The sequence below is a fragment of the Mustela nigripes genome, chromosome 15 (assembly GCF_022355385.1).
Source record: "Mustela nigripes isolate SB6536 chromosome 15, MUSNIG.SB6536, whole genome shotgun sequence".
Classification (NCBI taxonomy): Eukaryota; Metazoa; Chordata; class Mammalia; order Carnivora; family Mustelidae; genus Mustela; species Mustela nigripes.
In genome coordinates this window covers 49,750,214-49,763,308 of record NC_081571.1, presented here as the reverse complement: position 1 = coordinate 49,763,308, position 13,095 = coordinate 49,750,214, and the positions used below count along the sequence as shown (strand labels likewise).

Here is a 13,095-nt window from a genome sequence, read left to right as displayed (position 1 = left end):
GAGCACATTGGAATGTGTCATCAGATGGAAACTCATGGACTTTGAGAATCCTTTTTTCTGAGCATGCATCTGAGGCAGAGTTCTAGATATCAGAAAGCCCTTCTAATCAGTAGATAAAGAAATCAAGTGAAATACAGAATTTTATCATTTGTTTTAAAAAATAAATGTAATAGCTGTTATTTTCCTAGAATTCTCTGTAAAATAATGCTGGCCACAATACTTAACCATAAAACAGTGTTTCCATTTGAGCCAAGGAATAAGATCTATACTTTTATTCATAGTAACACTACGTTTAACACATCGTTGCCTGAGTTCTCATATTTATAGAATAGAAATATTTCTAACTTACCAAATTATTGAATTAAATGAAAGGATACACATGAGGTGCTCAGAAGAATTCCTGGTACATATAAATACGTCAGCTCTAAATGTAACCCCTTATCATTTTGTCTTTTTAAGTAACACCATTAAGGCAATACTTTTTTTAGCATTTTAGATTATGATTTAGGTATGGATAAATAAACGTGGAAATTCTGGAATTAACATAATGATTGGGATTTAAAGAACAGCCTCTGCACAGTACTCTAGAAAAAAAAAGAAACTCCCCTGATAAAACAATGTCTATTCAAGCTTGAAAGGACAATTGTCGATGTCTTCTTCAACTCTGTGGTACAGGCAGTTTATATCATAATTTCTTATAATATTGAGCATTAGTATTAAAAGGCCATTCATTAAAGAAAACACTTTCATAAAGTATTAAATAGAATTCAATTAATGTAAATCATATTAATAGCAATGTTTGGTGCTTATGTAACATCTATGTCAGATAATGAATTAAGCATGTTATTAAATCTCTGCAGGCTGGAAACAGCATACCTTTGTCTGACTTAATATAATCCTTTCATTACTTCATAGACCTAGAATTCTCCTAGGAGTATTAAAAAGTTGTCAGGAGGTCTCTGATTTCTGGGGGTGGTATCTGAATTTCTGTGCTCCTCGACTGCATTTCTTGACAGCTCCCCATGCATTACACAGTGGAGGGGAATGGTGATTGTATTTTGTTTCCTAACAGGTTTCTCAGATAAATTAGTTATGTACATTTTCTTCAGCTGTAGCAAACAAATAACTTGTCAGTGGAAGGTGAAAACATGTATTTTAGGTTGAGCCAGCCATCTTCCCTCTGCATTCACAAGCAGGAAGACAAGATTTTTCTTAGTTCTGATTTCATAGAGTCTGTTTTTAACCTGCATTTGAAGCTACATCTCTAAGCACCAGTAGTTTAATCCAAACATAACTATTGCATCTACTTTTGTAATTTATCAGTGTAGAGGTTTACACCAAATGGCTTTTTTCTGTAAAGATTTACTTTACCAGAAATTTATGATTCTGATTGCTTTAGAACATCAAGACTAATGCACATTTACTATAGTTCCCCCCCCATCCTTATTGTTGTTGGTTAGTGATTATTTCTTTATAAAATATTTTTAATCTTGTATATTAAGAATATGTAGGGGCGCCTGGGTGGCTCAGTGGGTTAAGCTGCTGCCTTCGGCTCAGGTCATGATCTCAGGGCCCTGGGATCGAGTCCCGTATCGGGCTCTCTGCTCGGCAGGGAGCCTGCTTCTCTCTCTCTCTCTCTCTGCCTGCCTCTCCATCTACTTGTGATTTCTCTCTGTCAAATAAATAAATAAAATCTTTAAAAAAAAAAAAAAAAGAATATGTAGTAGGGGTGCCTGGCTGGCTTGGTCAGTAGAGCATGTAACTTTTGATCTTGAGGTTGCGAGTTCAAACCTTGCACTGAGCCTACAGTGTACTTAAAAAAACAAAATGTAGTAGCAAGTATGATCAAGATTGAGATAAGACTTATAGAAAAATGATAAAACTCAGTTAAATCATTAATGAGTCTCCTTGTTCTGGGTACAAACCCCTGTCAGAGTAAAATATTGAAAGGGGCATGGATTAATTACTGAGTCAGATTTCATCCACACAATTGATTACATAACACCAACTTGTTTTTGAATACCCCTAAAATGAAACATTTACAACATACATACATCTAAAGTAGATAAATGAATCATAATGTCTTAAAGACATTTTACCAAAAATCAGTGCCTACCAACATGTCTAGCATATTTCTCAGGGTCAGAAGTATGGAGACAATGTGGAGAAATGAATTATGATTTATGAAACTATTTGAAAAAGATTACATGCTAGACCATGTGATACTTAGCATTTTAAGGAAGAAAAGATGAGCATGGAGTTGAGTAATTCAGGATTGCATTACAGAAGTGTTTGTTTGTGTCTGTGTGTAAGGAAGAGCTGTGCTTCTATGGACATTTTATTACTCAATCCTTCTCTCCTTCTTCAGTTGATTAACTCCTGTTTGCTGATATCTCTTCCTTCCAGAGGAACCCCTACTGTGATGTTCCTACAACACTCCCTTGGAACTTTTACTGCAGTATTTAACATGATTTATTGTAATTCTTTATACATCTATTTCCAAAAATAGACTGAGCTACTTGAACTCAGGGACAGTATCTTATTGGTATTTCCAGAACACATTAGAAGGTCATGCACATTAACATTTAATGTTTGTTGACTAAATGAACAAACAAATATCCTACAGAGGCAGATTGTGTGGTGCTCAGGGCTTGGCCTCTGGATCAGATTGCTTTGGTTCACAACCTGGCTCTATAACTTTTTTAAAAGACATTTTTTTAGAGCAGTTTTAGGTTTACAGCAGAATTGAGCAGAACATACAGAGATTTCCATATACCCTCTGCCTTCACACGGGCACAACCTTCTGCACTGTCAACATTTCCCCCACTGGAGAGGTACATTTGTGACAATTAATGAATCTACATTGACACATCGTAATAACTCAGTCCGTAGTTTACATTAGGGTCCATTCTTGGTATTGTATATTCCATGGGTTTGGACAAATGTATAATGATCCATATCCACATTTAATGTATCATGTATAGTATTTTCTCTGCCCTAAGAAACCTCCACACTTTGCCTATTTATCCTACCCCATCCCAACCCCACTCTACTATTATATGTGGGATATTGAGTATTGCATTTTACTTTCTTGTGTTTCAATTTTAGTAAAATAAGGATAATAATAATGATAATACCTATCTCAAAGCTTTGTTACAAATATTAAGAGTTAGATCACATAGTGAACTTAGCCCAGTGCCTGCCTACCAGTTAGGTAATATAATACATCTGTGATTATTTTGTTATTATATACACTATTCACAGTAAAATGAAAGCATTTGGGAAGAGGTCATTCAGAGTGTTGGAAATGGCTTCTCCTACAGAGGAGAGAGTTGAAAATTACGTTGCGATTAGAGCAACTGGGAGTATTTTGGGGTCAAATTCAAGATAATCTATAAGAACAGATTATAGTCAACCAGAGCCACTGCACATTTAGGAACAGGTCATGGTATATTCCAGTGAAATAAAATACTTAATGCATCGCTATTGGTTCAAACAAAATCTAGCTAATAGAAATTATAAAGAAGATCTATTGAATTTGAAATTTAAATTGAAAAATTTTAAGAAATAAAGCTTTTTTGTGTGACTATGGAGCCTATAGTTTCTATTAAATATTAGTTTTGATACTGCCTCTTTTAGTTGGAATATCTTTTAATATTAAATTTAAATTTCATAAAATATGGTTTTGAGGTATGACAGGAACTGTGAAAAAGAAGCCAATAAACTATTAATTCTTCTTAAAATCTTAAGAAAGTCACGTACTATTGTTTCTAATTATTCTGGGATTTGTCTCTTAAGGGATCATAGTCATTCTTTGCAGATAATTATAAAAAAGATCTTTTGTGGTAGACCAATCTGTGCCTTAAAAGTCTTCTGAGAAGAAGAGAAAATTATAAGTTGATTAAAAGGTTAAAAGTATTTAGCCTTCTAGACAAACATGTTGCTAAATGACATTTGCAAAAAATGTACTCCCTGGAAGAAATATCATGTATGTGGTTGTACAGTATATGTTACAGAAAGGTAAAAATAAATAATATTAACATTCATATTTTTAATTAAAACTTTAAGTTACATTAAACTGCTTTTTAATCCACAAAATATTAATACAATCTGAATGTATTTTTATGATGAATCACTACATTTACTTTTAAGGTGTCATTTATCATTGATGTAAGTAAATAATTCATATAATATGCCTTGATAAAAGTTAATCTTAAAAAACATATTCCCTAAATTAAGAAATAAAAACTAGGGTTATTATATTAGTTCTGAGATTAATATAACTAAATACATTACATTAATTTTAAAGAATTTTTTAATGTGGCCCTTATGTATAGATTCTAAAAAGGGGGAGAGGGGCTTGTAAACCTAAGGACTAGATTATCCCAAGTATATAACCTGTCCAACAGGGACTCTTTTAAGCATTTTGGCTGCCATTTATTAACTCAATATACAAATGCTTAAGAATATCTTAGTCATATTCTAATATGTTAGAACTCTCTTGGGGATAATTTCTTATTCAGTATTTAATAGCTCTAATGAAGGTGGAGACTCAGATATTTTGTGAGTGATCTGTGCAACAGGTTTTGTGTCAAATTTCTGATACTGTTTCAGGCCTGGATAGTGTGAGTTTCAAAGTCAGAGGCAACAATAACTCTTCCTCACCAAAGTAGCTAATTTTAACTCCCAGTTATTTTTTGTTGGTGATGATTTCAGTTTATTCACGTTAACCTTCTGTTTTGAGTAATTATCAAGTCTTATTTCAACTCTGAAATCATTCTGAATTCCTGCTTTTCTAGTCCTTAGGAAATAATTCACAAGTGACAATTGCCATGTGACATATGACGCAGCATGGCTTGGTAATATAGAGGCATGAGGGATTTCCATGATTTAAATATCAGCATACTGTGAGGAAGAACATATTCCACTAGGGCACAAGTCTCTAAACAACCTCACTGGAAATAACTGTTTTTCATGACAAACCAAGTTTCATGATTGCCTATTTTAACACATTCTTAGAGATTTATAATACATATCAGCATAGTGAAAACTCTGAGAAATTGTCCCACAAAACAAAAATATTAAAAGCTTAGGGAATTTCTGAAGTGCTTCCACAACACACATGCCCATTGAATAGGATTAACTAAGCATATCCCAAATTCATTTGAGCACAGAGCATTTTTAAAAAATTAATTTATATTCTTTTTCAAAGGAAATTTTATTTTGTGTTTGTATATGTATTTGTTTAGTTATATCCAGAATTTTCTTCTGTCTTAGTCTTGCTCAGGTTGCCATAACAAAATAGCATAGCCTGGGTGACTTGAAAAACAGAAAATTATTTTCTCATAGATCTGGAGGGGCAGTCTGAGATTAGGGTACTAGCATGGTCAGTTTTTTGGGGGGTGGCTCTCTTTACCGGTTGTAGATGGCCTTCCTTCCTACTGTGTCCTCAAGTAGCTAAGAGAGAGAGCAAACAAACATTCTGGTGTCTCTAATTACAAGGCCCGAATCTCATCCTGAGGTCCTCACTGATACATCCTCATCTAAGCATAATTACCTCCTAAAGGTCCCATCTCCAAATACCATCACATTAGGGTTAGGGTATGCACTTGGATGTGGAGGGAAGCACAGTTCAGTTTATAATACTTGACCTATAAAGAGATGAAGGACTCTTGGGTGCTTTGGGCTCGTGAGCAGTGATCTGAGGGTGCTCCTCAAGTGTCAGCTGGTGATATTTTCAGTGTCTGCTCTGTGGAACTTGGTATTTTGGTGACTATGGAAAATCATCTCTGTGATGAGTTAGTTCATAATCAATTTGTACTGTGAAATACACATTGCTGGGGAAACACACCTATACAGAAAACACAGAAAGTCCAAACCAATGAGAGAAATGAGATTGAGTAAGTGCTCACATTTGCCATCATTGCAAAAAAAGTAATGTATCCTTCAAACTTTTGCTGTCTATAGCAAAAACAAAACAAAACAAAACAAAACAAAAAACTCCATGCAAAGAGAAAATACAGTGACCATAGACTTTCTGGATTATTCATATTGTTGTCTTTCAGAAAGCTGAAAAAAAGTTCAGCTAGCAAGTTAACAAGCTCTTTCTAAAGGAGAAGTACCTGTTTGTAAACTGAGGATTGTGAATCCTCTGCTTCTTTTAGTGAAATGTATACACATGTTAATCTTCAGAGGTTCTTTGCACTTTCTATTTTGATGGATTTATTTTATGAGGTTGATTTAATCTGGAAGAGATCAATGATTATTTGTACTTTACATATTTTAGATTAATTTTATAGTTCTCACAAGAGTAATATTTTTATGTACAATTATCTAATTTTTATTACATGTTTTAGAACTGAATGACAGAATAAAGATCAAGAGGATAAATTGTATCTAGGTACCTTCCTTTGCTCGCTTTGGCAGCACATATATGGTATCTAGTTTCTGCTATGTGTAGAGGTAAATCTCAGGCACTGATCAAGTTTAGCTAGGATCATAGTTTGTCCACAATGAATTATCTAAAAAATATGGCCAGTCATTCAAATGTTAAATGAATGTGAAACAGTTTGTTTTTATATTTTAAATTAAGATATGCTTTTGACAGATTATCTGTAATCTCCAGATATAGAAAAAATATGTATTACTTTAACCAGCAATTATCCCTTCTAATATTTTATTTTATTTTATTTTATTTGACAGAGATCACAAATAGGCAGAGAGGCAGGCAGAGAGAGAGAGAAAGAGAGGAGGAGGAAGCAGGCTCCCTGCTGAGCAGAGAGCCTGATGCAGGGCTCCATCCCAGGACCCTGGGATCATGACCTGAGCTGAAGGCAGAGGCTTTAACCCACTGAGCCACTCAGGTGCCTCCCCTTCTAATATTTTAGTATGTTTCTTTCCAGTCTTTTTTCAATATATGTTCATTGCTTTTTTTACTTAATTTCCCTCTCCCTCTTGTGCTCCAGTATATATATATCTGCAGGTTTTATCTTGCTTTTTTCATTCCACTTAGGGCATAAGCATTTTCTCATAATCTCTTTAAAAACATCACTCTTCATGACTTCAAAATGTTCAAGTGGATATGTAAATCTTAAGGAAATTGTACCTTTCCTTTTAGAAATATGAATATGTGTTTGTGTGTGTGTGTGTGTGTACGTGTATCATATATTTGACTATATGTTTAGTCATTGTTCTCATGTATTTTCACTTGGCTTTGTTGAAGTAGTTTACTGGAAAAAAATTTGCAGACTGTAAACACGCAATTGGAATTTTCCTGGGGAGAAGGCAAATGAACTCTTGTCAATTCATGGAGCAAGCGACTTTCACCTGTAAATTCTTGTTTGTATTCCAAGACTAGAATCAATGCTCACTTGCTGCCGTGTATTTCAGTGCTATAATCCCACAGGCGATTTCATTTTGTCTTCCTCCCCAAAGAAGGGAGCGTTTCTTTATTCTTGCAATGCTAGTATCTAGCCCATTGCTTGTCCTACAGTACCTCCCTTCTCTCAGATAGATGGATGAATGAATTGAATGTTTGAATGGAACGCTGCTTTAAGCTGGTAGCATTTGGAACCAAAATTTCTGCTAGGCAGCTACTTTTGCATTTCCTAATTAATAACTTATCACAGTCTCTCTGGATTTTACATGTTTCTCTGTTCCAACTCTCAGAAAGGAAATCAAACTTAATTTCTCAAAAACTACTGAAAAGATTAGCAGAAGATGATGTCTATGGAGAAGACTGGGCAATTGCAGACTCTGTGATGTACCCTCCCTCTAACATTTTAAATGCCTCCACTCTTTGGATGCACTTAGCTGCTTATTAAGTCATATCACTTTAGTTTTCTTTTGTTAAGTTGGATTTTTTACTTCACCCTGAATAAGTATGATAAAGGACCAGGAAGAGTTGGTAAACATTATACAGTTGTGGGAGAGAGACAGAAATTAGCATGAGACTGATTTAATGGAGTGAACTAAGGAGAGACATCTGCCCAGGGATCCGTTAGGAAAAGAAAGATTTTTTATTCAAGAGCTGTGGGAGAGAGCATGCCTGGGTGGATTCCTAAGTAAGTGAGATATTAAGTGTGGATTTGGACATCTCTAAGCCATTGCTCTTCTCTTATAATGCAGATGGTTGAAAATACTAAAGACTGCACCATGGCTCATGTGTAAAGCTGGCAAAAACAATTACCAAAGTCATAAATTTGATTTCATTCAAGCTGTTAAGGGTAATAATTTATTTAAGTGAGGTCTTCTGCTTTGATTAGAACTAGGAAAGTTCAGCTGTTCTAATCCTCTGGGGTAGAGCCGGGTTACTGTTATAGATAAGGAGGCTTGAAGGTGGCTACTACTGAGGCTGTTGATCCTTCCAACAGGAAATGCTTTTGCTAATTGTTTCATTTCCTCTTTTCAGTTAAGTGTTTATTTTTCTTTCCAAGAGTAACTTCTTTCTTACAAAGTAAACAGGTCCACTTAAAAAAAAAAAAATCCTAATTTAATCGGATGTTTTCAAAGAAGTTACAGCTAACCTATGGCTTGATCAAAGCCACCCTTTTCTAGTAAATTAGTAGAGCCAGAATTTGAAGATAGAGTTATCAAGGCAGTATCTGTGTGGCCAGAAGGTCACAGTACCATACTGGTTCTGAGAATTTGCCTAAAGTTCTGTGGAAAGTAATTTAAATATTCAAGTATGTTACACTTCAGTTCTCTTCCATAGAGACAAACCCTCTGGCAGTTAGGGACTAAGACTGCTTACCAAACCCATCAATAAGAGGACCTAACCCAACTGTTGGTGAAGGAAAGTCTCGTTAATAAATAAACCCTGTAACTTCCCCTCCTCCAGGAAGTCACGTATAACTCGAAGGAGAGGTTCTAGTGGTCTTATTCTTGAAAATTCTTATTCAAGGGTAAGTGACTTGACCATCCTTCCAAATCTTTTCTTCCAGTCCGCTCCATTCTTTGAGTATGTATCTGAAAAATGTGCTCCCTTCTAATTGTAAAGTAATCCTCAGTAGGGTGTTCATTGATGGCTTTAGGGTGTAACCACCACCAGGGGTATTTGCATTTTAATGGAAGGCTTTAAAAGATCTAAGGCTTCAAGACTGAAAGCAGTAAATCTCTACTGGTGAAATTGGAGGCAGTGTGATAGATTGGGTAGGAGATATCTGGGGTGAAAGGAACCCACTGGGTCTATTCTAATCACAGCGGGATCTAAAGTGTTCCTACTTAGTGGCCTTACTTCCACTTCCAGAGGGAGGGCAGTGGGGACAGCTCCTGTGGCCTGAATAATAAAGTACTTTTCAACAGTTTCATTTTCTTTAAAAGCAAAACAAATTAAAAGGCTAAAACTTTAAAATGTTAGTTTCCCTTTTCTTTCCCATTTTCCCCAAAGCATCTTGCTTGAGATCTCTCAATATCTCTTTTTTTCCTGGACCTCTGATGTAATTTAGGATTATACTGAGACTTAAAATTCCCAACTTTTGTCAGGCCTTACTTTGAGACCACTGGAATGGATGAGGTAGAATACTTGACGAATTTTGGGGAAAGGACTTCCTAAATTGGATTAAAACTTATTTAAAGACATACAGTGGGGAAAAAAGAAAAAAAGAAAGGAAAAAAAAAAAAAAAGAAAAGAAAGGAAAAAAAAGAAATGATTAGTAATCCGGGCACTGAGTTAAGTTTTTAGGACACAGAGATATATTTTATACACTTATGCCATGTATGCTGGAGAGTAAAACAAATGCACAGATTACTACGATCAGTGCAGAGAGAGCTATGATAGAATTGTTCACCGTAGGTTATCATGGTGCATATAAAGCATACTAACTAGAAGTGGTTAGTAAGTAGGATCGTAAAAGTTTAGCCAAGTTTAGCCGGGTGAGATGGGGATGACGGTGAGTTCGTGTAGAAAAGTCCTTGGGGACAAGGGAAGCAGCATTTATAAAGGTGGTATAAATGGGTGACCAAAGCAACTTGTGACACTCTGCACTTGGGGTAGCAGAGGGCACACGAATGTAAGAATAAAATGGTGCAATTGGAAAAGTAGGCACGGGCTAAGCATTGGAAGCCTTTGCAGCCATGGTAAGGAGTGTAAATCTTACGGAGAACTACTGATATGTTTATGCAAATGGAAAACATGATCAAATTAGCATTTTAGGAAAAATCCTCTTGAGATCAGTGTGGAGAGTTGTCCCAACTCTGGACTCTAGGCTTTATAGGCTACATATGGACTCCGCAGGCATGGAGGTAGATCTTAGGAGAGTTCAGAAGACTGTAATAGTAGATCAAGTAAGAAATGAGGGATTGACCTGGAAGATAGAAGCAGGGTTAGAGAAAGGAGAATGGATCAGAGAGACATCTTCATTGAGATGATATTTGAGTGTACAAGGTTGGCAGGGGAGACACAGCTGAGTCCTGGATTTTTGGCTTAGTCAGTTAGGTTCCATTTTGCTGAACCAGGGAAAGAGAGATAGGTTTTAATGGGGGAAGATGCTGAGTCCAGATTTGGACAAGCTGAGTCTTAGATTATCAAAGAACATCTAAGCAGAGATTTCCGGTAGACAGGCATTAATCTGTCTGAATCCCAGGAGGAAGACCTAGATTGTAGATACACATTTAGCCATTATTCCTCAGCATCTCAGGGATGTCAGTAGCAGGATTACTCAGGAAGAATGACGATTATCAGAGGGCTGTTGATTAACCCTAGGCAAGTAACCAAAGTTAAAGAAACAGCTGAAGATAAAGAATGATAATAACAGATAAGAATAAGTAGCCAGACAGTTATTACACTATGCGGGAGAAAGTCCTTATGGAATAGCAAAACAAACTCACAGTCTCCTTGCTTTTGGTTCAAAGCCCTTCAGGATTCTGACCCAGGCAGTAAATTTGGTATTATCCATCTTTGTTCCTCCTCTTCCTTGACTTCTTTTAGCTCATTGGAGATAACCCTGCACATTCATACATTGTCATGTTTCCATTCATCTCTCATATTCTCACTGGAGCACACTTTTCTTCCATTCTTTTCCTCTCCATAGCTGCCTAACTCTTCCTGCAGAATTCTCTTCTAATGCTTCTACTGCCATGAAATCTTATCTTGCTTTCCTCTACATGGAAGTATCATCATCTAGCCTAACCTCCAATTAGTATTCAGCTTGTGACTTTCTTATGACACTTAGCGCATTCTGGTGTATGCCATAGTTATTTATGCACCAGATTGTCCCCCTTAGGCATAAGCATAAACTCCTGAAAGCTAAAGAACCCATTCTCCCAAATTAATCACAGTGGACACCGTGATTGAAATCACAGCGTACTGCTTTGAAACAACAAGTGCTTAATAATTGTTTGTTAAATGATCACATATATTACTTACACTAAATAATAAAGGCAAGATCTTTGACTCTTCTGATGAGGCAAAGGATCTCAGTTGAGGTAACATGAAAATGTGAACTTAGGAAGGCTCTTTCCGGTGGTTCTGAGATGTCTAGGCACATACTGGCCATATGATGGAAAAGCATTTCATAAAAGCATATTCATGATACAGGCACAGAAAGGAGAAACATAATGCTAAGGGTGTTTGTTTCAAGAATTGCTAACATTGTATTCTTCATGTTGTTCTTATGCAAAAATAGCAAACCCTTACCTCCTTTTCACCTTATGCTTTGTGCTTTTAAAATTTTAAAAGTTAATTTCATGCAATAAGTATATAAAGGACAAGTACCACTAAAACACAAACACGATGTATTTTTATGTATCCTAAAGGCAGATATAAGATGTTACACTGGCAGTTTCTCAGCGATGTCCTGCAAATAATCCTAAGCCTTTCCAATTTATTTTAGCGTATTAAAAGTAAAGCAACCTAGTGGGGCTGTTCATTTAAATAAAATAGGGTTAAATGATAACTTGACTTATCTTTTAAATGACAAAAAATAAAGAAATTGCAAGACCTTTTCACACATTAGATATGTATTGTCATTTATCATCAAGATATCAGGCTAGCAGTGCGAAGTAATAAAACATATCATCGAAAAATGTGCTATAGGTCTGAATCACTCTTTCATTCCACCTCCCAGCTAACTGTAGTATTAAATCAAACAAGCAGAACATTTCCTTAGGCAGCCATTGCCTTTTAATTTCCTGAAGAACCTTAAAATATCATTCATTACAAGTACTACACATATTTGGTTTTTAAAAGTCTCATAAATCAATAGCAGGCTGACTGTAATAATTATTACAAGTTAGTGCATAATTTTCGTGCTGAAGGCTGCATGCAGAACTTTAGCATATGCAAACGAGGCAATTCAAACTGTGTATAGATATTAATATGAAGAAGCAGGTAACGAGGTGCAGGCTATGAATTATGCATCAAGAGTGGCTGATCTTCAATGAGGAAAATGAATTCAGCATGTAATCTAATTAGTGATGGAAGTCTATTACATCTAACTGCAAAAGCAACCGTCCTTGAAACAAATTTATTTACAGTCCATGTTACCACTTGAAACAACTTTGAAATGATGTGTAAGACAACAGCTTAATTGTAAAAATTTTTTGTTTGTTTGTTTCAGTTCTAGACCTGGAAGGCCTCCTAAGAGGACTCAAAGTGTCACCTCTCCAGAGAACTCTCATATCATGCCACATTCTGTCCCTGGCCTCATGTCTCCTGGGATAATCCCACCAACAGGTAAGAATACTACCCATTTATGACAAAAACATTAAAAGTCAGCCGATGCCATAGTTCTTATATGTGTGTATGTATGTTTACATAGGTATTTATACTCATCAATTGTGTTTTGTACACACTAATATTGTGTTGTTGATGAGAATTTCTTGCAAATTTGCATTGTGGTTATCATCATTTCTTTATTTAAAATAAAGTGAAAGAAGCTAAATTGAACACCGTGCTAGGAGTGATTCTACTTAATCCTCTCACTAATTTCAAACAACAAACTATTATCCATATTTTCCTGGTAAGTAGTCAAGTGACTCTCCCAAGGTCAATTAGCTTATAACTGTTAGTGGTTATTCAAACCCAGGTCTCTGGGTTCTAAATTTATGTTTTCATTCAGAAGAATTCTGAAAAAAATTGAAACGCATCCAAACAAG

At 35.7% G+C, this 13,095-nt stretch overlaps 1 protein-coding gene across 1 annotated transcript in view; it reads left to right on the top strand.

The window, feature by feature from the left end:
* Positions 1-13,095, top strand: part of DACH1 (dachshund family transcription factor 1) — a 426,163-nt gene that overhangs the window by 172,958 nt on the left and 240,110 nt on the right. Inside the window, exon 2 of the mRNA XM_059378140.1 lies at positions 12,558-12,673. Coding sequence (XP_059234123.1) covers positions 12,558-12,673 — 116 coding nt within the window. The remainder of the gene's footprint in view (positions 1-12,557; positions 12,674-13,095) is intronic.